Genomic DNA, 26659 nt, shown 5'->3' on the forward strand with positions numbered 1-26659 from the left:
CAACAGAGAAGAAAGAATATGATAGTCAGATATGAGAGTTAAAAGGACCTACTATGCTTCAAGGACTTTATATCCCTACATGCAATATGAAATCCAGTATCTGGCATGCACAAACATACACCTACCCAATGAATAAATGAGTCACGTTTAATTTTTACAAAAAAGCAGATGAAGGAGTTATACTGTCTCAGGAGAGAAGGGTTGGTTAAAGAGTTCCATATTAGCTAGTAAGTGAATTTTTAAAAAAAAATTCTTTAAATTTTATTTATTTATTTATTTATTTATTTATTTATTTATTTATTTATTAATACTGGGGATTGAACTCAGGTCCTTGCCACATGCTACCACGGAGCCACATCCCAGCCCTAAATTGGTTTGGGTGCTCTCCCATCCAGGAGGCCCCCTGTTCTGCCATCCTGCTCTGCCCGGGGTCTCCTTGGTGTTACTTCTTGCTTCTGCCCGGCTTTGATAGCAGACTCCTCAAAGGCAGGAATGAATGATCTCCTTCAGAGCTGACACCTCCGAGTACCGCAGAGCACACGGGGCTCCTCTGACGTTTGCATGTTAACGTGATACAGTTCCGTGTACACCACGCTGACCCTGAGCTCTCCTCTGTCCTCCTCTGGCAGGGACCCTCCGCCCAGTTCGCCGCAACTACTACGACCCATCCTCGGCCCCCGGGAAGGGCGTGGTGTGGGAGTGGGAGAATGACAACGGTTCTTGGACGCCCTATGACATGGAGGTGGGCATCACCATCCAGCACGCCTATGAGAAGCAGCACCCCTGGATCGACCTCACGTCCATCGGCTTCAGCTACGTCATTGACTTCAGCACCATGGGCCAGATCAACCGGCAGACCCAGCGCCAGCGCCGAGTCCGCCGACGTCTCGACCTCATCTACCCTATGGTCACTGGCACCCTGCCGAAGACTCAGTCCTGGCCGGCCAGCCCTGGGTCGGCCACCTCGCCTCCGGCACCACCCTGCTCCTGTCCGCAGTGTGTCTTGGTGATGAGCGTCAAGGCGGCCGTGGTCAACGGGAGCAACGGGCCCCTGCAGCCCACAGCGACCCGCAAGAATGTGCCCCCCTCTGGAATGGTCAAGCTGCCCCCACCACCAGGCCCTGGGGCCAAGCCACTGGACAGTACAGGCACCATTCGAGGCCCAGTGAAGACCGCCCCATCGCAGACGATCCGGCGACAAGCCTCTGGCACACCAGCTGGGGCAACTGCAGGCTCTCCTGCTAGCCCCCCAGGAGCCAACAGCAAGACCGGGAGGGTGGCCCTGGCTACCTTGAATCGAACCAACCTGCAGCGACTGGCCATCGCCCAGTCCCGGGTGCTGATCGCCTCGGGGTAGGTGCTTCCAAGGCTGCTCAGGGCATTTATTCACCTCAGGCAGAACCTACGACTGGCCTTGTGGGTCAGAGTTAAGAGGGACTGCCAAGACCTTAGCTCTGCTCATCTTGTGCTGACCCAGGCTGCAGGTGAAGGCCACATAGTATGGGGGAGGAAGGGTTAGCAGTTTGTGGTCCAACAAATCTGGATTCTAGGTGGGACTTTGCCTTTCCCTTGTGGGTGCTTTGGGGCAAGATCTCTAACTTAGAGCCCTAATTTCCTCATTTGTAAATGCTGGCAATCCTATTCACATTAAAATCACTGTGAGGATTAAAGAAGTTTATATCAAGTCATAATGAGCAGCAGGAACTGAGCTCCCACGAGGTTCTGGTTTGGGGTTTTTCTCCTCTCATTTAATCCTTACAACAACTCTATGAGATAGGCATTATTTCCCCTTTGTACAGATGAAGAAAATCAAAGTTCACTTGCTCAAGAGCACATAGCTAGGTTGGTAGGTTCTGAGATTCAAACTTTAGAAAGCTTGACGCTGGAGCCAGATTCCGACTCCATAGTGCTGCTTCCCTGCCAAGCATGTACCATGGTGCTGGCATGCAGTAGGTGCCAAATGTATGTTTTTCTTGCTGTTCATTGTCTCAGGTATTACAGCAGCAATGTGGTTATGTTGTGGGTTCTGTTATGATGGCCTTTTATGTTCCTGATCTTCTTGATCATAAAATGGGAGTAACCCAAGTCCATGTGCAACATCTGCAGCCTGAGCCTGCCAACCCCTGGTTTCTTGTCAGCCTCCTACACCCAACCAATCTTCCCTTTCTCCAGAGAGACCTGGCTCTGCCAGCAGGCCCCGTGCTCCAGATGGTCAGGATGGTTTTAGGATTGCATTGGATGTCGAGTCTGAAAGTCCAGGCTGCCCTGAGGAGGCACATCAACACTGTGCTGTTTCTCTGCACACAGTGGCTTGGCACTGGGAGGAGAAAGGGAGGGAGCATACACTGCAGTGTGCCAGGAGGATCCGGCTGGGATTTGGAGGCCTGGCCTCTACTCCTGCCTCTGCCATTTGGATTAAGCCACAGAATTTTGCAAGGTCCAATATCATTGTTTGACACTGGACTTGCCTTACCTACCATGGAATCATTGTGAAAACTTCCACAGGAGTTCACCAGATGCGCTCTTCAGCAGTATCTCATTCTTTTACTCCAATACAAGTGTTAGGCACAGGTAGAATGAACTCTCCAGGAGGTCCCCACAGCTCAGCCTGTGTGTTACAAGGAAGGTTTGGAATCCAGGATTCAGTGCCCTGGTCCACTTTTGTTCTGGCTAAAGCCCAGCTCCTCATCGAAGGCAAAGTAATTCTTAATTGGCAACATGCAAGCCAGATACAGGAGATTTTCATGACGTACTCTTAACTGGTGGAATATTTGGAGAGGGAAATAGGCACCGAAACCATGCCGTGTTTGGTTTCTCCACACTGTCCTGCAGCAGCATTCTGGGGTCCTCTAACAGAGCTTCAGGGTGATCGCTGGCTTTCAAGGGAGGTTCCTGCACTAGATAAGAACATGGCCTCCAAATCCTCACGACTGGGATTTGAGACCAGTTTCCTAGTTGTGCCACCTGGGGCAAGTTCTTCATCCTTTGCCTTTAGTGTTCTTATCTGTAAAATGGAGTGGTAATGTTACCTTCCCTCCAGAGTTCTCATGAGGGTCTATTGAGACATTCATTGTGTAGACTTAGCGGAATGTTTGACACATGCTCAGTTTAGTCACCGTGAGCTGCTACCATTATTACTAGCAGGTATCTACTGAATATATACCGTGGAGTTGTTGAAATCAAGTCAAAGCCGAGCAGGTCTATCATGCCTCCTCCTCTCTGGCACTGTTGACAAGGGCCAAGTGACCTCATGCCATCATTGAGGGAGAGGCCCCCCAGTTGCTTTGAATCTTGATGAGGGAGTCGGTAGCACTTTATCTCCGGTCTTTATTCCCTGTGCCTGTCACTAGTATCCGACCTGGAGAATGGGGTGGAGGTCCGCACGGTGCAGTTTCCACAGGGCTCTAGAAATGAGTTGTTTTTCATTCTGTTCTATTCTCCTGACAAGGGAAGCCCCTGCCTACCCCTGTCTATATTCCAGCACTTTCCTTTTCACCTCCTACCACCTCTCTCACCCCACTGCCATCCTCTGCTCCTGCCTTTCTTGGTCATTTAATGAGCGTGTTTATTCCCTTTGTCTGGGATTGCCATCCACCTTCTGTCGTGTGGCCCCGCCCCCTCCTCTTTCTGCCCATGACCTCTTCAAGCAACTTTCCCACGGAAAAAAGGGAAGACGAGGGAGGGCGGGAGAAGTGGGATGAAGACAGGGGATGGGGTGGGGTGGGGGGCACAAAAGATTCTGTGAATTATTCAGAGACACAAGCAGGGGGTTTCTAAAGGGTGGGGGGGCTGTGTGGTGGCAGGCAGGGCCGCCCCTCTGGCCCTCTCCTCCTCTGTCTGGGCTCCTCTCTCCAGCTAGGCTACAGTTGCCTTAGAGACAAGACCATTGTCCTGCCTGAGGATTCCTGGGTTGGTGCGTAACTCAGAAAAACACTGCCTTTCACCATGGTATCTGCAGGATAGTTTCCCTGCCTCAGCCCTCTCCCCCCCTCATCTTGTCAAACCCTTTTCCTTTCTTGGTTTTATATTTTATCAATGGAAATTAAAACTTGGACCCTCCATAACGGGGAACTGGCCCAACAGACTGGGAGGGGGTCTTCTTGTTGGTGATCGGCCAACAAAGTAGTCAGCCCAGAGGCCTCTGGCTGAGCGGAGTTGCCTGGAGGATGTGACAGGCATGCCTACTGTGGGGTGGCAGTTTGATAGAAGGAGGGCCCAGGCGAATATTGCTGGGGCCCCAACAGAGTGGACAACATGGGCTGTTCTCCAGGGTTTTCCTTTCAATCAGGAACCATGGGGGTGGGGAGATCAGGTGTTGCCAACTGAGCAACCCCCAGAACTGCTCAGGGTTCAACTCTGCACCTTTACACTAGAGTCTCCCGTCCTCAAGAATCTTGGAAAGTGGGTCATTCAAGCAGGAAAGGGCAGTAACTAAGCCCAATATGGTCCTTTGACAGTTGGACATAAAAGTGTAAACAGCCACCCAAATTTGCATAGGGCTCAGCTGTTTGCAAAGCATTTGACCTAGATCCTGAATCCTCACAGGGACCCCAGGACGGGATGGGGCGGGGGTGGGGGGGGCAGGCATTTGGGGTGCCCTATTTACAGCTGGGGTAACTCAAATGTGTTCAGGAAACTGCAGAAAAGCGAGGCAGCTCTACTGCAGGCACAAACAAATCAGAGCTGAGCTGGGTTAAGATGGACATTCGTGCAGGGCTCCTTTATATCCTGCTCTGCTCCCTAAACAAATATCCCCCACCCTACCCTGGGCCCCATTGCTACCCACAGCCTGTAACAAGCCCTCCCACCACGTTGCCCCATTCCTAACACTCAAGGACAGGCTCCTCTCCCACCTGTTGGCCCCCCAGTGTCCTGTGTGTCTCTCATGTCCCACCTTCAGGCCCTCCCCTTCCTCTTTCCAGACCTTCTCCCCCACCCCCACAGTTCTTAGGCTGCTGGAGGGGGGGGTGATTGGAGTATTTCCTGGTTGACCAGATTGGGTGTGGAAACCTGCCAGTCCAGTTTGTGGGAACAAAGGTGGCTTTTGTCACCCAGATCACAGCTACTTATCAGCTGGAGTGGGGGACTTGGAGATGGCAAGAGGAAAAAGGGCAGGTGCAGGTTTGGGTGGCAAGTGCTGCCCTCCGGTGGGGAGCAGAGGTACAGACCACAGGAAGTGGCTCTTCTGCCCTGGGAGGGGACCCAGGGCTAAGGAGGCCACCTTCTCAGGTCCTGGGGTGGGGAGCTGTCAAGAAGGCATCCTCTAAACAAAGACCTTAGCTGTTCTACAGACAAGGACATCAAGACAGCCACATTGACTGTGAGGAACTGTTGGCAGGGTTGGGACTGGAGTCCAGCTTTCTTGACTGTGTGTCCATCATACCACCCCTGGCCTTGCAGGGCAGGCCCCAGAGCCCAGCTGTTCTTGGCCTGTTGGCACCTGTTTTAAATTCAGCTTTCTCCTCTCTACATCCAGGTTTGCTTTATCCAGGGGAGTTTCCAAAGAAAGTGTCTTCTGGTGGCCTGTTGAGACCCACCCACTCTCACATCTTCCCATCTTTGCTGCATGTGTCTTCATTCCTGGGAGAGAACAGCAGCCCAGGCAGGCTCTGAGTACCTGAGGAGGCCCCATCTGCGCTCCCATTCCTACTCCCCACCTTCCCACCTAGTACTGGGTTTCCTTGTTACCCTACAGCATGGGGTGCTTGGGTGTTGGGGATGATGTAAGAGCTCAGAGTAGTGAGTGACACAGTGAATGTCCCTGGAGCCCGATTCTGGGGTGTGATTGGTTTGTTTAGCCGAGTGACTCTGGTCATGTTTGCTTACCTGTGCACCTCAACTTCCTTGCCTATAAGACAGGGTTAACAACAGTCCTCTTCCATAGGTTGTGGTAAGGACCGATGGGTTTGTATGTTGTGAGCAGTTAGAACCGTTTCTGGAAGAAGGAGGCTCTGTGCATGTCAGGGATCATAACACAAAGATGAAGCCATGGGCTGTCCTGTTCACTGCTGTGTCCCCAGCATGGAGCACAGTATCCAGCACAAAGTAGGGCGCAATAAGCACTTTTCAAATGCATAAATAAACATACTCTTTTCTCCTTCCAATTGCCCAGAATTGCTCTACCCTGTAGCAGAGCTTCTGGCTTCTCAGACTGTGTTACTCCTGGAAGCAACTGACCGGGTCCACTGTCCTCTGCAAGCCAGCTGTGGAGTGTGGGTGGCAGAGGGGATGGCGTAAGCCCCAGCCCACGTGTCCCATATTTTCCTAGTCAGCGCTGTGGGCGGCCGGGCCTTTCCCAGGCAGCTGTGCCTCTCTTCTCCAGCCTGGCTTGCGTTGCTGGAGAGAAGGACAGAGAGGGGAGGAGGTTGTGCCTGATGTTTATGTCTCAGGGAGAAGGAGAAGTGACAGCTGTTCAAACAGTGGTTTCCAAAAGCTGGGCCTGGGGTTGGCGACATCTGCATCCTCTCAAGGAGCTTTGGAAAAAATGCAGCTCCGTGTGCTCCACAGGTGGAGATTCGGATCTGGGCCCAGGGCTCTCCATCTTTTTGAAAGCATCTCAGGGTGGCTCTTTTATACACTGAGATCTGAACTTGCTTCTTTATCTTTTCATCCCTTCAACAAATATTGATTGAATGCCTACGGGTGCCAGTCACTGAACAAAACAAAGACTCACTGAACAAAACAAAGATATTTGCTTACATTCTAGAAAGGAGCTGAGGAGCAACAACTTATTTTGAAAGATCATAAGTTCCATGGGGCGAGGGGGGGGGCAGGGAATAGAGGCTGGTCTCAAACTTGCCAGTAGGATAAAAAGGTTTGGAAGTGCCAGGGTGGGATGGGGGGTAGGAAACAGTATTCAATAAGACGGGTTCAGGAACTTCACTAAGAAGGTAAAATGTGAGCCAAGACTGCGGGCGTGGAGGAGGAAGCTATGCAATCGCCTGGTGGAAGAGCACTTCCGTCAAGTGGAACAGCATGTGCAAAGGCTCGGAGGCATATGCTGCTTCCTCTGGCATGTAGGAGAAGCAGCAAGGGCAGAGTAAGGGGCATGTGATGAGAGGAGGCCAGAGAGGAACAGAATGGAGGGTGCTGGCAAATCATGCATGGCTGTGTAAGCCTTGCTAGGACTTTGACTTTGACCCTGAGTAAAAACTGAGCTATTCTGTGTTTCAGGGTTCTGAGTGGTGGAGTAGCTCAGCACATCCGCTGCTGTGTTAAGAACCTCCCGCACCTTCAGTAGGGTTAGCACTGGTCCATTTTGTCCTGCTTGTCAAAACCATAATGTATCTGCTTTTTCCTTCCACAGGGTCCCCACTGTCCCAGTGAAAAACTTAAATGGTTCCAGTCCCGTCAACCCTGCCTTGGCTGGTAAGAGCTGCCTGGGGCTGGGGACTTGTTTGGGTAGAAAAATCAGAGCCATGAAACAGGTGGTGGGCATCTGCATAGAGGAGAGGATTGGGATGTTCTCAGAAGCAAACAGGGATTTTAGGAACCGTCCTGGGAGGGCAGGAAGAGTTTGGGAGAGACTGGATTGCTGAAAGCCAAGCACACTAGAGAATCCATGAGTCATGGGCACTCTCTGCTGGAGAGCAGGAGTCAGCTGATGGGGAGAGAGGAATTCGGGGAGTGCTGGGAGCTCATTCTTCAGCCCTTCCTCACCGTGCCCTGCCCCTTCCAGGAATCACAGGGATCCTCATGAGTGCAGCTGGATTGCCTGTATGTCTCACCAGACCGCCAAAGCTGGTCCTGCACCCACCTCCCGTCAGCAAGAGCGAAATCAAGTCCATTCCTGGCGTTTCCAACACGAGCCGCAAGACCACCAAAAAACAAGCCAGGAAAGGTACCGGCCTCTCGATCCAAGGGGATACCCACCATGAAGCCCTGGCTCCCTCCCCGACCAGGGGCACAGCTAAGGCTGTGTGCCTTGCTTTCTGTATCTAAGTGGGCCTCGCTGGCAGACTCTGATGGTTACACTAAAGTACATTATGTACGAAGCAGATGGAAAAACGTTGGGAAATTGAAATATGCGGTGCAAACATATAGAAACTAAAATATTAGGTATGGTGCAGAGAAGACATGGTAGAAGAGAAAGATCACTTTACTGTCAGAACAAAAATGGATTCACAGCCTAACTAGTTATATGATCATGTGGAACCTGTTTTCTCATCTTCATAATGGGGCAAAAATGTCCACAGCCAATTTTCAACACGTATGTCCTGGAAAGTAGCCATGAGGGTTGGGACAAAGCCAGGGTCTTGTATCCACCTAGATTCTCCAGACCTTCTGGCCACTTGAATCTCCTTCAGGATCCCCTTCCTACCTGCCCACAACCCAGCTACCAAGGGGTTCATATACTACCTTCCTGGCACCAAAAGAACCTGGCATAGCTTTGTACTAGTCCTTTTGGTCTATAAATCCCAGCAACCTGAGAAGCTGAGGCAGGAGTATCACAAGTTCAAGGCCAGCCTCAGCAACTTAGCAGGACCCTCGGGAACTCAGTGAGACCTTGTCTCAAAATAAAAAATAAAAACGGCTGGGGAGCTAGCTCAGGGTAGAGCACCTTGGATTCAATCCCAGTGTGGAAAAAAAATTAATTAATTCTTACCAGAGAAGCAGGACAGTGGCGGGAAGGGCTGGCACCTCAGCTTTGGGCTGTTACACGATCCATTTCCTCAAACTCTTGTCCTACTTTTCCAGTCTATTAAAATTTCCCTGCTTAAATGAACTCAATTGCCTTGCTCGTGGTCTGATTGGGAGTGACAGGATTTTACACTTTCCCACTCTTCCTGCTATTATTAATAGCACATACTGCATCCTTATCTGGCAAAGTGATGAAGGGCTGTTCACCCAGGAGCCTATTAATTGTCAAAGCAACCCTTTGAGGTGGGCGCTATCAATCTTCCCCATTTTTATAGAAGAAAAAAAAAAACAGCTTAAAAAAGTGAAGCAAGTAGCCCAGAGTGGCACTGATCTTGCTTCTTCTGTGGCTCCTTGTAAGCCTGCGTCACTCCAGCCACCTCCTTCAGGTTGGATGGTCTCCTAAGGCTCCAGCTCCCAAAGGAATCCCCGGATCATTGCAGCCTGTCAGGATGCTTCCCAGAGTCTCCCCCTACCCTGCTGCTGGGCTGTGTCTGCTGGCCCTGACAGCATCGTCCAAAACCAAGGAGGACTGTCCTAAAGCTGAGGGTCATAGCTTCCTATTTTCCCTTACAAATGTCTTACTTTGGTGCCACATTATCAGCTGAGACAGTGATTAGCGAATTGGAAAGTGAATGTGGTCAGACTGCCTAATGCTTGCTTAACACCTAACAGTGGACAAAGGGCTTTCATTTCTGTTATCTCATAGGATCGTTTGAGCTAGTCCAGGCTCTTTGATTATAAGGAAGAGAAACTCACTCAACGTATGTCTGTTAAAATGTGGACTCATTGAAAATGGAGAGAAGCCCATTAGGGAAGTGGCTGCAAGGGTAAAGGCAGATGAGAACACCTCTCCCTTCCTCAAAACCTTTCTTCAGCCCTCTACAACCTGTATAAATTCTTCTTTTTTTTCCTATTTATTTATTTATTTATTTTTGGTACCAGGGATTGATCCAGAGGTGCTTCACCACTGAGCCACCTCTCTGGCCCCTTTTAAATTTTTTTTTTTTTTTTTTTTAATTGAGAGACAGTATCTCTAAATTGCTTAGGGCCTTGCTAAATTGCTGAAACTGGCTTTGAACTTGCCATCCTCCTGCCTCAGCCTCCCGGGCCACTGGCATTACAGGTGTGCACCACCATGCCTGGCTTCTTTAGAATTCTTAAAGCCAATTACAGAACAGATTGCTCCCTTTTCTGCTTTTGAACTTGACTATAACTTTCCTCTCCGTCACACTTAGGATGGCAAGGCTTGGTGGATCCCTTACCTCTGCCTTGTTAACCCAAGGGATCCCTTTGTCCTCCCAGGTAAAACACCAGAGGAAGTGCTGAAGAAGTATCTGCAGAAGGTCCGGCACCCGCCAGAGGAGGTGAGTGCCGGGGAAGTAGGGCACGGTTCACCTTCCCCATCACCCACAGTCATTTCCTCTGTAGTAGTTTTCTGCAGGATGTGGAGGAGCGGCTCGCTAATCCCTGACTGGTACAGAGCTAATCAAGCTGGAACTCAGGCTCATGGTCAGAGCTGCAGCTGTAGCTTAACCTTTCCCCTTTAGCAGAGTGCTGATGGAGTCTAAGCTACTTTACATGACAGTTGGAATTTAGGAAAAACAGCATGCTGAGCCATGTGCACTCACTTTGGAATGGAATTGACATAGACCCGTGGTTCTCAACTGAGAAGATTTTGCCCCTGAGGGAACATCCGCTTGGGTGTTTACTGGTATCTAGTAGATAGAGACCTGGGACGCTGCTAAGCCCTCTACAAAGCCCAGGTCAGTAGCCACAGCAAACAGTAGCCACAGTAACATTCCATCAAATGTTAACACTGCTGAAGTTGAGAAATCAGCCATAAATTTATTTAAATAACAGCCTCTCTGGTATATGGGGAACATGATTCCTTTACCCAAGTTCAGCTTAAGCGAAGCTTGTTAGTGTGTCTATTCACAAGCCATTGGAGGACTCGAAAGGAAGAAGACAGGGCTTGGTCAGGGGTTGTAATGTGGTTGACAAGCCCAAGTTCACATATTAACCACTACCAGGAATTACTTCAGAATTTCTCTGTCGTGTAAAGCAAGATTTGTAAAAGCACACCCTCCACCCCTGATTTGTCAACTTTCTAGAAGAGGAGGGGTGACAGCTCACCCAGCCTCTGCCATCACATGGGAACCCCCACAGGGGGGCCCGGGCTGCCCAAGCTGGTGATAACTGATGTCCTCTCTGCTCTCACCCCCTCATCCCCAACCACAGGACTGCACCATCTGCATGGAGCGCCTCACCGCTCCCTCGGGCTACAAGGGCCCACAGCCCACAGTCAAGCCTGACCTGGTAGGAAAGCTCTCCAGGTGTGGCCACATCTACCACATCTACTGCCTGGTCGCCATGTACAACAATGGGAACAAGGTCAGTGTACCCGGGGGCCTGCTGCCCTGCCCCTGGTAGGCTGTGGAGGACCAAGAACATGAGGGCCCTCCACATTCTTCCCCTGGCTGGTCTGAGGAGTCTTACATCTCGCCACTTCTTACTCATCCAAAAACTACCTGCATTTCAGAAGCTGCTCTATTCATCTCTTACTAGGGGAAGAGCAGAGGCAGTGAAAGGATATCGACCTGTGCTTGGGTCCTGGTTAGGAACTGAATGACCTCAGGCAAGATTTTTTTTTCAGGCTCTCTGAGATTTCCTTTTCCATCTGGAAAATGCAGATATAACAATACCCGCTTTGTAAGGTGTTATTACTATTATTATCCAAAAGGATTCCTCTCGTGTATCTTGGCTATAATGTTCCCCCTTTACCTTTACACGGCTTATTGTGTTGATGTTCCCAAAGTGCCAACCTTGAGACTTTTCTCAGCGTCCCAGACAGACAAGGTGTGGGATGCAGTCAGTTCACTATCCTGACCCTGGCCTGAAAGCTTCCATTGGAGCCTCACATTTCAAGAGGTTACTCTGTGTTTAAAGGGCTTTCTTAGCACTTTCTTTCCTTTGGGGTTGACCGTATCCAAGAATGTCTAGTAACTATTTGCTTTTACGTCAGTAGTTTCAAAAATGTCTCTTGAGGCGCTCTCCTTTGTTCTCTTTTGCACTTACACTTGGAAGCATGTGTTTTCATTTTATCAAACACATGAGGGGAAAGGGCCTGAATAGGATGGAGCCATGCCCCCGAGGCCATGAAACAAGCTAAGGCCTCGGCAGGGAGTGGGACCCCAGCTTTAGAGAGGAGCTGACTCCAATGTGAGCTGTTCCTCTAAATGAATAGAACTTACAAGGAGATGTCCCCAAATAGCTCTTCAGAGGATCTGCATCTTCCCAAAGAGTTGGGGGAGGGACATCTGAAGAGAGCTTTGGTCCCAGCTGTGGGAAAGTCCTCTGTCAGCACATGCGTCCTTCTCCCTTCCTTTTGTGAGCCTGGAAATAGGATTTGCTGGGGGGGCTCCCGCAGGGTTCTCCACCCTCCCTGCCACAGCAGGTGGCACTTCACCAGGTTCTCCTGTGAAACCACACCCCTTCATATCTGTCTGGAAACCCCTGTGCCGCCAGCAGAGCCACTGGGGGGCAGTGCAGTGCCGTGGGGTGAGGTGGGGGTGATTTAGATGCACTTGCAGGTGTTCTGACCCTCGCTAGTGATGAGCCCCTCAATCTTGCTGTGCCTCAGCTCCTTTATCTGTGAAAGGGGTTCATAATTCCTCCCCAGCTAATGTCAGAAGGTGAGGCTGATGTGAAATAAGCATTGTAGATTCTGTTGTAAGATTTTAAAGTATTACCATTACGGTATCATTTTCTCCTCTGGTTGTTTATGCAGAACTTATCCTCCATCTTTCTAAGCCTATTTATTCTTCAAGGGTCATTTGTTTAAAGTCGTCTTTATTTTCTCCAACACAGTGCTCAATTCATCTTTTCCTAGCAGTGGGTTCCAAACCTGAGTTTATTAGTCTTTTCACAGAAATCATGAATAGACTGATAACACTTAGATATGCCACTTGCAAAACACGTCCTATGGATGATCTCATATAATATCTAACAACCCAGTGAGACAGATACTGTTGTTTTTCTGGCTCTCTAAAGAAACTGAGACTCGGAGAGGATAATTGATTTGTCCAAGATCACACAACAGGTAGAAGGCAGAGTAAATCCAGACAGTCTGACTTAGGAGTTCACATTCCAAACAGACTACACTTTGCAGTCGCCCAATTCTGATACAGTGGGCCTGGTGTGGGGTCCAAGCATCTTTATTTTTAAGAAGCTTTCAAATGATTCTGGTGGTCATCAATTGGGAAGTCGCTGCTCTTAAGAGCTTGCTATCTGTTCTACCCATTTGAGGCTTAGATATTAGATGATGGTTCCCTTTGTGGGCTCCCTGCCCTAGTTTCCTGGCCTCTTCATCAATGACAGGGGCGTCCTTTCTCGTTCCTTAGCATGGAGCCTGAAGCTATTTGTAGAATTTTCTTTCTGTTACTTTGAAGATAGCAGCCGTGGCTTACGTAGCTAGTCAGGATTTCAGGTCTAGTGTGAGGTCGGATCAAGTTTTTCCCCCTTGCCCTTCATCTCTGGTACCTTTGAGGCTGGGTGGAAGGTCATTAGGTTTCCCAGGTTGGCTATTTTGACCTTGTCTCCTCAGGATGGGAGTTTGCAGTGTCCAACCTGTAAGACCATTTATGGGGTGAAGACAGGCACCCAGCCTCCAGGGAAGATGGAGTACCACCTCATCCCCCACTCCTTGCCTGGCCACCCAGACTGCAAAACCATCCGGATTATCTACAGCATCCCCCCGGGCATTCAGGTGAGCCCACCCTCAGCAGTTGCCTTTTATAGTTTTAAGTTTAAATGTTTGCATTCAAAGTGTTTTATGCTACGAAAAGTCTCCTTCCCACCCTTGTTCCCCCTCTACAGATCTAATCCCCCATCCTCTCCCCCTCCACTAGCATTGTTCTTACTTTCTCATGTACCCTTCCAGGATTCTCTGTGCCCAGGCAACAGAAATTGTATCCGCCCCTCCCATTTTTACACAATGATTGACATTTAGGGACATTGTTTCATACTCTGCATTTTTTCAATGAACAATATAGTTTGTAGGTTTTTCAGTACAGAGAGAACTTCCTCTTTCTTTCTTATGTCTGCACAATAATCCATCATGTAAATAATTTAATTCAACAGTCTCAATCAGATGAGAATACATACGGATTATTTCCAATCTTTTGCTACAACGAATAATGTTGGGATGAATAAACTTGTACACATATGAACCTTGCCTAGTGTGCAGCCCTGTACCTGTTTATGTGTAGAATAATTTTCTAGAAGTGGAATTTCTTTGTCAAACAGTAACTTGCATTTCTAATTTGATAGCTACATGATCACACTATTCGATAGCTACACTACTGGCTTTGAGTTTCATGGGCATTTCTTTCCTCTTTGGTTCTTTTAAATACAGTTCCAAGGAACAAATCTGAACAATATTCCTGATGGCAGATGTAAATTTTGTGGCCCTTCTTCCCACAATGAAGCTTTATCAAATGTGCTAGGGTGCAGACTGGATCCACTTTTAGCAAATGTTGATTCGTTTACCTCTTTTATTCCCCCCTATTTGTCTTTTTACATTTAATAAATATATGCATGTGAATTAGGGACCACGAATGCCCTTGGCAGTAGAGAAGGCAGGTGCAGCCCTGATAGGATCCTTTCTCCCTGAAGTCCCCATTCTGCTGGGTCCAGGAAAACCATAAAGCAAACAGACAAACGGGTGCTTCCAAATAGTGATAAGTCGTGGGGAAATAACCAGGCCCATGTAATAGCCTAAAAAGAATTAAGTAAAACATGGTTCTTCCTTGGGGGATTTACCAACCCGTCAGGAAAAGATAAGTGAACATCACCAATTAGAGAGCAAAATTGGGTGTGCACCATTGATAGGAGTTGTGCGAGGCAGAGTGAACAAAGAAGAACTGCAAGTCCTTCAAAGTCTGATCAGCCTGGTTCTAGTTCTTGCCTCCATTGTGCATGTGTGTTTGGGTGGGGGGTGCTGAGGATTTAACCCAGCATCTCCTACCTGCTAGGCCAGCACACTACGGTTGAGCTACACCCACAGCCCTTTGGGTTTGTTTGTTTTGTTGTTTTGGTTTCGGTTTTTCTGTGTTTGTTTTTGAGACAGGGTCTCCCTAACTTGTCCAGGTTGGCCTGGAACTTGGCAATCCTGCCTCAGCCTCCCCAGTAGCTGGGATTACAGGCGTGTGCCCTGGCTGAGTGTTTACTTGCTGGTGACTCTGGGCCAGCCACCTGATCTTTCCAAGCTTAACTTCTTCAGCAGTGTAGCTGGGCACCTAACAGGCAGAGGTGTGTGAGGGTGAGAGACTTCTGTGTGTGCACCTGGGGCAAGGGCACAATACTAAGGTGCTCAATACCTGGTGCCATTATTATTGAGTATCCTACTCATCCTGGTAAGGACAAGGGCGTGTGTGTGTGTGTGTGTGTGTGTGTGTGTGTGTGTGTGTGTGTCTGCAGCTCAGAGGGGACTTTCTGGTGCAGGTTACTCTCTATGGGAGCCTGGGAAATGTGAAGAAATGGAGGAGAGCATTTTTAGTTGGAGGGTATAACAGTTGTGGAGGAGAGAAAGTAGGGGGTGTTGAAGGCAATAAGGAAGAGTTGAATGGGGGCCTAAGACTTGCAAAACGGGAGGGAGCACGACAGAAATGTTGAAGACCAGGCATTGTTGGAGACTGGCACCAGGCCACAGAAGGCCTGAGCACTAGGGCTGAGGGTGAGGACCTTCCTCATTAGGCTGCAGGGAGCCCCTGAAGATTGCTGTTTGTGATTAGATTTTGGAACATCACGGGGTTGAGTTTGTGCTTCAGGAAGGACAGTCTGACGTAAGCACAGAGGACAACCAGAACAAAGACCCATCAGGAGACTACTGCAGTAGTCCAGGCTCTGTAATGGGGCCTCAGCAAGGGAAAGGCCAGAGCAAGAGAGAAACAGCTGGGTGTTGCTCGGGGGAGACTCCTGGGATGATTCTGAGCCGGCCAGTCGGGGTGGTAAGGACATGAGTGAAAATATGGGGGTCAGGAGGAACAGCATGCAGCTTGGGTTAGGACTAGGGTCAGGGTTAGGGCTAGGGCTAGGAAGAGCCTGTGCTGTGGTTTTAGAGGTATCCACGTGCTGCTCAGTGGAGCCCCGGCTCCTCCAGGAACACCCCAGCTCATCTTGAGAGAAATACATGTCTTGGTGGCCATCCTGTAGTCTCAGAGTCTCAGGATGCTCAGTGCCGTCTCTTCAGACTTCAGGGGCCACATAGGTGTGGGCCTCGGTGAGGACTCGAGACTTTCAAGCATTACCTTCACTGCAGAGAAAAATTCCCTATGGGAGAAACTCTGGGCCGGGCTGAGGCTGAGTCGTGACTGCTCTGCTTGGCGACGGGCCCAGAGCACACAGGCTTGCTGGGTCAGTGCCAGGTGGACTCTGCATTGGACACACAAGCAGCAGCCCCAGGAAGGGGAGGAGCAGTCATAGCCCGGTGCTTGGACTTGGCCCCTCAGTCAGGCGGCCAGGCTTAGTGAGGTAGTAATGTCTTTAAGTGTGGAATTGGAACCATCAGGTCCTGCATCTTCAAGAAGACATTGTTGGGGCTGGGGATATAGCTCAGTTGGTGGATGCTTGCCTTGCATGCACAAGGTCCTGGGTTCAATATCCAGCACCAAAAAAAAAAAAAAAAAACAAACCAATTTAGCCCAGGGAAGTGTGCCTTTCCCTAGACCCCAGTACAGTCCTCACACCCTGCAGATGGCAAAATCAGAAGTGATCTTGAACTGTGTTTTCAGAAAAATTAAAGCAACAGAATTTTTGATCACTGTGCATAAAGAGACAAAATGAAAAATCTCTATGCTCATTTGTTCCTTCACTCACTCATTTATGCAGCCAGGTCACACTTGCTGATCATCTGTGGGAGAGCTGTTAACAGCAGCACAGAATTATCTTTTTTTTTTTTTTTGGTACTGGGGATTGAACTCAGGGGCACTCGACCACTGAGCCACATCCCCTACCCTATTTTGTATTTTCTTTACAGACAAGGTCTCACTGAGTTGCTGAGCACCTTGCTTTTGCTGAGGCTGGCTTTGAACTCACGATCCTCCTGCCTCAGCCTCCTGAGACACTGGGATGACAAGCGTGCACCACCACGCCCAGCTACTGATATTTAATTGGTTGTATCTGGAAGGGGTTTTTAAATAGGGTTCCATCCCTGCAAGGTTTAGGGTTGCTCCGAAATTATGCACAAACATTTGAGTGAGTGGAAAATATATGCATTGCTACTGAGAAAAAGTGCATTGCTTCTCATGAGTTGCACAAAGGGGTCAATGAACCCATTTGGCCTCTGATTAAGAAGGCTGATGTCTTAGTCTGTTTTCTGCTACAGAGTACCTGAGGCTGGGCATTTATAAATAATAGAGATTCATGTGGCTCACAGTTCTGGAGGCTGGGAAGTCCAAGATTGTTGTTTGCATCTGGTGAGAGGCTGTTTCTACTCAAGGCAGAAGCAGAAGGACTACTGGACATGTGGAAGTGGGAGACCATAAGGAGCAACCTTGCTTTAGAGCAACATGCTTTCACAGTACTAATCCAGTCCCTCAAGAGAGAAAGGAGAAGTTCTTTTAGAAAGGCATTAATTCCTCTCCCTAGTCACCCCACAGCCTCTCAAAAGCCCCATCTGCCAACACAGCTGCAATGACTATGCAATTTCATCATGAGTTTCAGAGGGGACAAACCACATCCACAATTGTAGCACCTGGATCTGATTCAGTCCTGCTTCAGTTTTTTTGTTTTGTTTTGTTTTGTTTTCCCACCCAGTAGCCTGAGACTGGGCTTTAAATAGGATATTGGCCAACCACAGCTAAAATATCGTTAGAAGATTTTTAGTCCTGAGTCTCCTGATCCGTATGCTAAACAAGAAAACTAACATAAATTCATGATGACAAAGGAGAATCCATGGGAATCATTCAGGCAATTCTGCTTGCAGGGTTCATAGCTCAAGACACTTTGATGATTCTGAGTAGTTCAGAGCTAAAACATGTAGACCACAGACCTCAGAAAAACTGGGCTTAATTTTCAGCAAAGCCGCTAACATTATGGAAGCATTTAACTTTTCTGGGCCGCAGTAAAACAGTAGATGATGAAGACAGGGATGTTTCAGGTTTACTGGGCTCTTACCATGCACCAGGCACCAAATGCGTGTAACATGCGAAACAGCCTCACAAGGTGAGTATCCCATGTCATTGCTATCAAATCGATGGGGATCAAAGGCCCCAGAATTGGGCTCCAGCACATTCAGCTGGGAGGTAGCAGCTGGGTCCAAACCCAGGCCCAAGGATGCCCAGTCTGTGTGTTTAATGATTCCTCACACTGCTTTGGGGGTCTGTTCTGTCTAGACTCTATGGCCATTATGCTCTTCATCATTATTTAATGAGTACCAGCCTGCACTCCTTTCTCATCAGAATTATGTTGAAAAACCCTCTTTGTTTTCTTTCTTTCTGCTTGCAGGGGCCAGAACACCCAAATCCTGGCAAGAGTTTCAGCGCCCGTGGCTTCCCACGACACTGTTACCTTCCAGACAGCGAGAAAGGGAGAAAAGTAAGAGTGGAAATTTCAGAGTAGTTCTGGGGACTTTATTTCTCAGGGCCTCAGGTTTTGCATCCTACAATGCAAAGACCAAAGAGAACTGGTTTTGTTTGTTTTTGTGTTTTTCCTCTTGGTATATATAGTAACAAGGTCCTATCTGAGTCAACCATAAGTAAAGTTGGATATGATCAGAAATTTTTCCTTTTTTTTTTTTTTTTTTTTTGCAGGTGAATGAGGTGGGGCTTTTAATTTGTTCCCCTCCAGGATATTATTGGCAATAATTCATCTATTTTAGTATTCTTTGTTTAGAGCGATGCTACCTAAAGGCAGGTCCTGGGAATAGCACCAGTGGTAATATGCAGGAACTTGATAGAAATGCAGAACTATAACCTATTTCAATTTAGCAAGATCCCAGCACAGGCTAAAGTGTGAGAAGCACTGATCTGGGGCATGGATCTTAATTGGTGGGAGATTATTTTATGCTTATATATTCTTAGACTTGTCTCCAAAAGGGCAGTGGGAGCGATCTTTGGGTTCCTGGACTCCTGGTAACTCATCATCAGGTTCCTATGCTTCTATGAACTCTCATTAGAATTTTTAAAAATCCACATTTGTTTTTCTGTGGATGAGGCCATAAAAAATCACTGGACTTTCAGAATCTTTCCTGATCTCAAGAGCGTTAGGAACCACTGGTCTAAGGGAGTGCTGGAAAAACACAGGCAAGAGGTGTGTTTTAGTGGGTTTTCTCTCCAAATGTCAGCAGCCTCCTTCCACAGGATGCCAGTGGCTGTGTGGTTGCTGTGGGTCAATGTCTCCGTCTATCTGGGTGGTTATGAAAAAAAATCCCACAGACTGGGTGGCTCAGAAACAACAGAAATGTATTTCTCTCCATTCTGGGGGCTGGGAATCCAAGATCAAGGCTCTGGCAGAATCTGCATCTGGCAAGACCCACTTCCTGCTCATAGACAAAGCCTTCTCTCTGTGTCCTCACATGGGGAAAGAGGCAAGGAGGCTCTCTCCCAGGACTCTTTTGTAAGAGCATTAATCCTATTCACTGAAATTCATTTCTATGCCTTAATCACCTCCTAATACTCTGTCACCTTGGGGGTGAGTGGTCATCATTTGAATTTAGGTGGTAAATAAACACTCAGCTCCAGGGTGCTCCATTTGTCTCCCTGCTCTGAAACCCAGCCCTTGAAGGAACAGCCTTTCTGTTGAAGGAACAGCCCTTCTGTGGTCCATGCTCTTCCTTCCTAGGGTGGGGAACTGGAGATAGAAGGGAAAGAGGACTAAAGAGAGAATCCAAGAAGAAGTGTGGAATCCCATTTAGACCTCCTGGAACCTTTTTTCCTTCTCTCGCTTTCCATAGGCCCTATCAAGTTATGGACAGGCCAGGAGAAGGATGGGGTGGTGAAATGCCCATAGGGAAACCCCTCAGGTCTCATGGTACATGGTATGGCTATGTCCTCATCCAGGGAAGAAGGAGACAGTTTGGAACAATGAAAGAACCAGCTATATCACAAGATGTGCCAGTCAAGTGTTCTCAGATTAAGAATCAGGACTAGGCCTGGTGCCTGTTTTTCTTGAGTGTCCAAATTTTTGTGCCTGAGTCTGAGATCTGCATCTCAACAGTTGGCTAAATGTCTCTACTGTAAAGTCCTGCTGTTCAAACTAGAATCATGTTCCCAAAAGCTGCTCTGCCTGCAGGACTCTCTTATGTTGACGACATATCCTGAATTCCCAGGAGCCAGAATGGACACATTGGTCTTTTTGGGCCCTCCCTCTTATCCACCACATCCACTTAGCTCCCTGAACTGCCTTCTAAACCACTCGATTCCTTTTATAAACCTGCTACCACCAACCTAGTTAATGCTTCTTCATCTTTCAATGCCTCCAGTTTAGTCATTCCCAAAACATAATTCCCAGCACCAAACACCTTTGTTTAAAAGAAATAAGATTGAAACTGGGTACAGTGGCACCTACCTGTAATCCCAATGTTCCAGAATCTGAGGCAGAGGTGGGGTGCAGTGGCACATGCCTGTAATCCCAGCAGCTCTTGAGGCTGAGGCAGGAGGATCTCGAGTTCAAAGCTAGCCTCAGCTTAGTGAGGCCCTAAGTAACTCAGCAAGCCCCTGCTCTAAGTAAAATATTTTAAAAGGGCTGGGGATGTGGCTCAGTGGTTAAATGCTCCTGGTTTTAATCCCCAATACCAGGAAATACCAGGGGAAAAAAAATAGAAGATGAAGGATTGCAGGTTCAAGGCCAGCCTGGGCAACTCATAGAAACCTTGTCTCAAAATAGAAATTTTAAAAGGGGCCAGGGATGTAGCTTAGTGGTAAAACACCACTGGGTTCAATCCCCAGTACCTTCCCCCCCTCCAAGAAAAGAAAAAAGAAATAAAATTCAAACAGTTGTTTCTTCTTCACAAAGAATACTCCTCTCTGCTTGACATAAAAAGCCTGCTGTAGTGTGGTTTTACACCTTCCTGTCTCTCCAGTTGCCCACCCTTGTCCTTCACGAGGGTCTCATTGGAGACTGAGACACAGTAAGAGCTCAGGCTTTGGAACTAGACTGGCCTGGGTTCCAGTCCTAGTTCTCACACGCATAGCTGCAGAATCTGGTATTAAAGGCTTCACATCCGTATGACTTGTTTCCTCATCTGTCCAGCAGTGGTAATAATTTCTCTGTGGACAGGATGTTGTAGGAATTCAGTGAAAGTAGCATTAGTAAAATGCGGTGGCAGCTGTTGTTGTAATCATCCATGCCTGGGGCTCCTATTTACTTACCGTGTCTACACATCCTCTCTGTTAACATACCTCCGATCCTCCCTTCCGCTGAGACTCTGCTCAGAAGCAGCCTCCTCCTTGAAATATATACTGATTCCTATCTAAAGTATACTTTGGACCCTGGGCCATGGAGTCAGGCAGCCCTGAGGTCCACCTCCAATACCCACCCTGCTGCCTGTCACTAGCTATAAGACCAAGGCAAGTTTTTATTTTTTATTTTTTTATATCTTCTGAGCCTGTTTTTCTCATTTGTTTAGAAAAAAAAAAAAAAGGTGGCGGGGGTGGGGGTGTGTGATGATGAGAGTATCTGAATCCCAGTTATTGTGATCACTGTATAACTCAACGCCTGGCGCTGAGTAAGTAACCTCTCAGGAAAGGGTAGCTCCTGTTTTCGAGTTTACTATTGTGTTCCTTGGCTTCGCTTCTCTGTGACAGAATACCTCAGAGCAATCAGCTGAAAGGGGGAAAGATTTGTTTTGAGTCATGGTTTCAGTCCCTTGTCACTTGCTCCTGTCACTTTGGGCCTTGGGTGAGGCAGAACATCATGGCTGGGAGCATGTGGTGGAAGGAAAGTGCTTACCTCCTGGTGACCAGGAGGCACATAGAGAAAGAGAGAGGGGGGAGGGGAGGGACTGAGGACAAAATAAACCTTCCCAGGGTGCACACCTCCAGTGACCTACTCCCTCCCACCGGACTCCAGGGACTAAGGTTTCTCCAATCTCCCAACAGCACCATCAGTTGGGGACCAAGCTTTTGGCACACAGCCTTTAGGGGACATTTAAGATTCAAACTGCAACAACTACTGTTATTACTGTTATGATTCCCCAACCGTCAGCCTGTACCATGTTTGGAAGAGTTCATCTTCCAGGTGTCTTTCTCATGTGGACAGTACTCCGACCAACACTGGGAATAGGATGTTAGTCTCGCTCAACCAAGATTTTGTTGAATTTAGATGAATCAGAACATTCTGCAAACCCTGACACAGGCCACAGCTTCCTCGTCTATAAAATGGGGATAATGATAGCACTTGCCGTGGACCTGGCTCCAAGTGTGGTGTGAGGACCAGATGGGAGATAAATATGAGAGAGCCTGGAAGAAGTCAGAGGGCTTTTTAAGATGTCCCTGGAGAAATATTTCACAGTCTTAGTTGTTGGTAGATTAATTCCACCTCGAGGTGGTGCTGGTGAAGGGCAGAAGTTTAGAAGTCCTCAGATCATAAGCACTGCAACTCCTAGACCCTAAGTTTTAAAATACAACTATTATGCTGATAGCTGACCTTTTTTTTTAAAAAAAAAAAAGTATTGTACTCCAGGCACTAGTATGAAAATGCTTTTCTTGTAGTGTTCCATAAGATGTCCACAACCTTTGAGACGGATTATACCATTGCCACTTTATAAATAAGGATTTTAAGCATCAGAGAGGTGCTATGATTTGTCCATGGTCACAGTTATTCATCGACAGAGCCAAGACTCAAGCCCTGACTCCAAGTCCAAGACTCCTTCTCTTTCATTGAATTGCTTAGGACTTGCTGACGCAGGGAGATTGGGACCCTTAAGAGGATCCTACCACCCAAGGGACAGTGTCTGACCAACACTGAAGTCCGCCCTCTGTCTCTTTCCTTTGCTCCACAGGTTCTCAAGTTGCTCCTCGTGGCCTGGGATCGCCGTCTCATCTTTGCCATCGGTACCTCCAGCACCACGGGCGAGTCTGATACGGTCATCTGGAATGAGGTGCACCACAAGACAGAGTTTGGCTCTAATCTCACCGGCCATGGCTACCCAGATGCCAATTACCTGGATAACGTGCTGGCCGAACTGGCTGCCCAGGGCATCTCTGAGGACAGCACTGCCCAGGAGAAAGACTGAGGCTGGAGAGGCGTTGGGGTGGGAGGGGCTGTGGGACCACAGGGCAGGAACAGGAAGAGTCAAGGTGGAAGTTGGTGCCATGCCCTCCCTACTCCCTCATCCTCCCTCACCCTGTCTCTAGACTGGGAGGGGAGGCAGATTGCATAAGGTGACATAATTCATAAACCTCATCCGACAAAAGGGGACATGGGGTGATGGCCATCCTGGGTCTGTTCCTGTTGAGTTTTCGGTGCTGGGTAGGCAAGAATCCCCACCCCCTCCATCCCTCAAGTGGGGGGCACGCTCAGCACACTCGGGTGTGGACAGTGCGTGGCACTGCACACCCTGCCTTGTGAAGCTGAGGTTTCTGGCCTCAGCTGGCTTCTAGCTGCTTCCACTCTGCTTTGAGGGCGGAGTTTCCACTTTTCTCTCCTCCACTGAGGCAGAGAGCTCTCACTGTGCAAGGTGGGTGGGGGGAACCAAGGGGTGGACCGCTAAACTGCTGTGACATCAGATCCTGGATGCCTTGGTGTGGGGCGAGCAAGTGCTTCTTGCTGACAGGGTCAGAGAGGCAGACGCCTCTGGGAGCGGGTTCAGCTCTCTCCATCGTCCTCTGGGCTTCTCGGGGCCCTCTCTTCCCCCTCACATCTGTGACCTGTCCAAAGAGGCATCTGGTTCTTTTGCATGGATGGGTGGACTCTGGGATTCATCCTGTGATGCTGTTTCCAGCCCCTCTCTGATCAAACCAGAGCCTGCGTCCCACTGGGCATCTGCACTGTCCTCAGGGAGAGGAGCCCACAGCCTTCTTCCCAACTCATCCCAGACCAGCTCAAAGATTCCACGAGTTTCATGGATTCACTGTGAGTGGGGCCCATGCTGGGCCCTGTGCCGTCTGTGTATGAGCCTATGTGTGTGTGGGTGTGTGCGTGTCATGGGCCACGTTGGTGGACAGTCCATCCCATCATGACCCTGAAATCTATTTTGCAAGATGCCAAACCCCAGTTCTGAGGGATGAAACTGCCAGGGTGTGGTCCCTGGACTTTCCTCTTTTTGCCAACCCATCTCATGATCAACGTGGAACCTGATGGAGGTAGAATTGTGCTTAGGGGATGTGTGGAGGTGAGACCTGGACCCACACCTTTTTCTATTTCTGTTCAAGATGGAATCAGAGCCAACCTCCGTCCAATCTTGTTTTTATGAGGGTTTCAATCTGTACCCATGCAAATTTGCTAGGTAAGCCCAGAGATGGTGCTGGGCCCCTCATCTGTCCCACAGAAGGACCTCCCACAAGGTGAAAGCCTCTAGTTCATTCCTAACAGGGTTGGGACCACATTATGTTCTGGTCCAAAGTGCATCTGGGTTGTATCCCAAGACCCTGTCTATCTCCCCTCAACATCCTCTTGCCTTTGGCTCCAATAATGGATTGAGGATCAGGGAGAACAGGGGTTCTCAAGAAGGGAAACCCAATTCTCCTTTTTGAAAGTGGGCTCTTTGAACTATGTGTTTGGGGGAAGTTCCTCTGAATACTAATTTGAATTTATATACCTCATGTTTTGGGGGTTTGACGTATGTATATATATATATGCATATATATTTCATAAAATTTGGAAGGTTTTTGATGCTGGAAAAAAAAATGAAACAACAGAACCTTCCACAGTGGTACTTAAGTTAGAACTGGAGGCCAAGGTTTCATAACAGCAGCTCCACAGCTGCTTGCTGTTAGCCCTGCAGCCACTTTGACATAAGTGTGTCTAGTGGATTCACCTGTCACCAGTTCCTTGGGACTTGCTGGTGCTGAGTCTTTCTTTACTCCTATTTGGCTACAGGGACAATAATTGGCCACATCAGAGGGAGCTCTGAGAGGAGGAATTATTCCTGCCACCCTTAATCCAGTCTCTCCCAGCAGTGGGAAGCTATTTTGCAGATGAAAAGACTGGTCCTGAGTTCACTGCCCCTTGGGCCCTACTACAGTCAGGAAGGAAACATTAGAACTAAATGACAGAGATGTCCCTGCAGAGTGTAATGTCACACTGCCAAGTTATCACATGCCAGAGATCATCCTTTGGGCTTCTCTGGGCCCTCTCTTCCCCCTCACACCTGTGACCTGTCCAAAGAGGCATCGGGTTCTTTGGCATGGATGGATGGACTCTGGGATTCTTCTCTGGGGTATCGTCCTGTGATGCTGTTTCCAGCCCCTGTAAGCGTCATACCATTGCCCTTGTCAAGTATCTTCTGGGCTTCTAGGCCACAGGGATGAGGAACAAGACCGAGGACCTGTGTGTAGGAAAATTCAGGAAGCTCAAGTGGAGAAGAAATGAAGACCTGCTCAGACAACTGGAAATGGGCAGTGGGGCGACACTTCATCAGGCAGAAGGAAAAGGACTGAAGATGATATATAAGGGAGTCAGGAGGCAGTGGCAATACCACTTGGAGAGGGAGTCTTCATGCCTTCAAGTCCCCCACCCCCACCCCACCCCAGGTCTTCGATGTGTTTGTGCCCCATTTCTCGTCCTCTCTGAGGAAGCTCAGTAGGGGCTACCTCACCCTCAAACTGCTCTTCTTGTTGAGCTTTCTGGGCAGAAAGGATCTTAGATTTCCTTTCTAACACTGTGCTAGGCAAGGCAGTGGGGGGTGGGCATTCCCTTGCCCCTTATCTTGTGCCAACATGGAAAGACAGAGTCTTGGTTTCAGTGAGAAGCCTGCCAGCAGAGCCCCGTGTGCCCACTACTGTGAAGCAGGGTGTTTCCCACTAGAATCCCTACTGTGCTCCCTGGGCCCAAGCAGGGGCTCTCACGCTCTTCTCTTCATGGGCTTAGCACCAGCCCCAGAGTCTCCAGGGCTGACCAACGGGATCAGAGACAAACCTTCTCAGATGCTCATCCTTTAAAAGGTTATGTGGTGTGTATATGGTTGCGTGTGCCTTTGTGTTTTCATTCCCTTCCCCTTTTTGTAAAAAAACTGAACATCTCTGTGGTTTTATACTTGGTCAAAAGTGCTCGTCCTGGTATTGCACTATTGTGTGCATGAGAGGACTGGGGGAAGGCCTATGTGGTGCAAGAAAGGCCCCCGGCCCCCTTTCCTTGTCTGTGATCACTGGCATTTGAGTGGGGGGTTCTGGGAGAGACAGGTGAATGTCCAAATGTAATTGTTGTGTTTGTAAACTGCTGTGTTTTGAAGTTCTTTGGTATTACTCTGAGAGGACATCGCCACCTGGTGCTCTTGAGGTGTATGTGCAGAAGAATAAATGGCAAATGAACAACCACAAACAGTTGTTACTGGGAACCTTCTGCTTTTTGCCGACTAGTGCACCTGGGAGGCATCTGGGTTACTTCCTCAGTCTGTAACCAACCACAAACCCTTCCACAAGATAAGGGGAAAGTCTCTTTTCTCTAATTTTCTTTGTCCATTTCTTTTCTACCCACACATTTGACCTGACTTGACTCCTTGCTCCCCCAGAGAAACAGACCACATGGCAAGGGAAATGGGAAGGTGAACTTGTGGGAGAAAGGTCATCTTTGAAATCATGAATGTGGACTTCTTAAATGTCCCTCCACCTGACTACAATACAGTGTGTGTTTTAATCATTTCTAGACTGCCGTTTTTCAAATAAATGTGTACTATTAATCATTCCACTGTTGATAAGAACACAAAAATAAAATGCAAATGCAGAACCACCAATGTCACCAAAATCTGTCTCCATCTCTGATAGTCCATGGGGTGTGGTGTTCTTGGAAGTCAGGACTGGTCTTTCTCCAGACTTGAGACTAAGATCATCTGTTAGGAAGCTAAAACACAGCAGAGCCTGTG

At 48.5% G+C, this 26659-nt stretch overlaps 1 protein-coding gene across 1 annotated transcript; it reads left to right on the plus strand.

The window, feature by feature from the left end:
- The first annotated feature begins 379 nt into the window (after positions 1-379).
- Dtx4 (deltex E3 ubiquitin ligase 4) lies at positions 380-26526 on the plus strand. The gene is made up of 8 exons (XM_015478000.2): positions 380-1353; positions 7307-7368; positions 7679-7840; positions 9943-10004; positions 10879-11031; positions 13244-13405; positions 18145-18234; positions 22640-26526. The coding sequence occupies exons 1-8, from the start codon at positions 737-739 to the stop codon at positions 22871-22873; spliced, it is 1542 nt and encodes a 513-aa protein (XP_015333486.1). The 5' UTR covers positions 380-736; the 3' UTR covers positions 22874-26526.
- Positions 26527-26659: the final 133 nt, after the last annotated feature.

Source organism: Marmota marmota, unplaced genomic scaffold (genome assembly GCF_001458135.2).
Source record: "Marmota marmota marmota unplaced genomic scaffold, marMar, whole genome shotgun sequence".
Taxonomy (NCBI): Eukaryota; Metazoa; Chordata; class Mammalia; order Rodentia; family Sciuridae; genus Marmota; species Marmota marmota.

Coding starts and splice junctions, on each gene's coding strand:
- Dtx4 (XM_015478000.2), top strand. CDS start 737: ATGGAGGTGGGCATCACCATCCAGCACGCCTATGAGAAGCAGCACCCC. Junction 10,005..10,878: donor TCCGGCACCCGCCAGAGGAG/GTGAGTGCCGGG, acceptor CCCCAACCACAG/GACTGCACCATCTGCATGGA. Junction 11,032..13,243: donor TGTACAACAATGGGAACAAG/GTCAGTGTACCC, acceptor TTGTCTCCTCAG/GATGGGAGTTTGCAGTGTCC.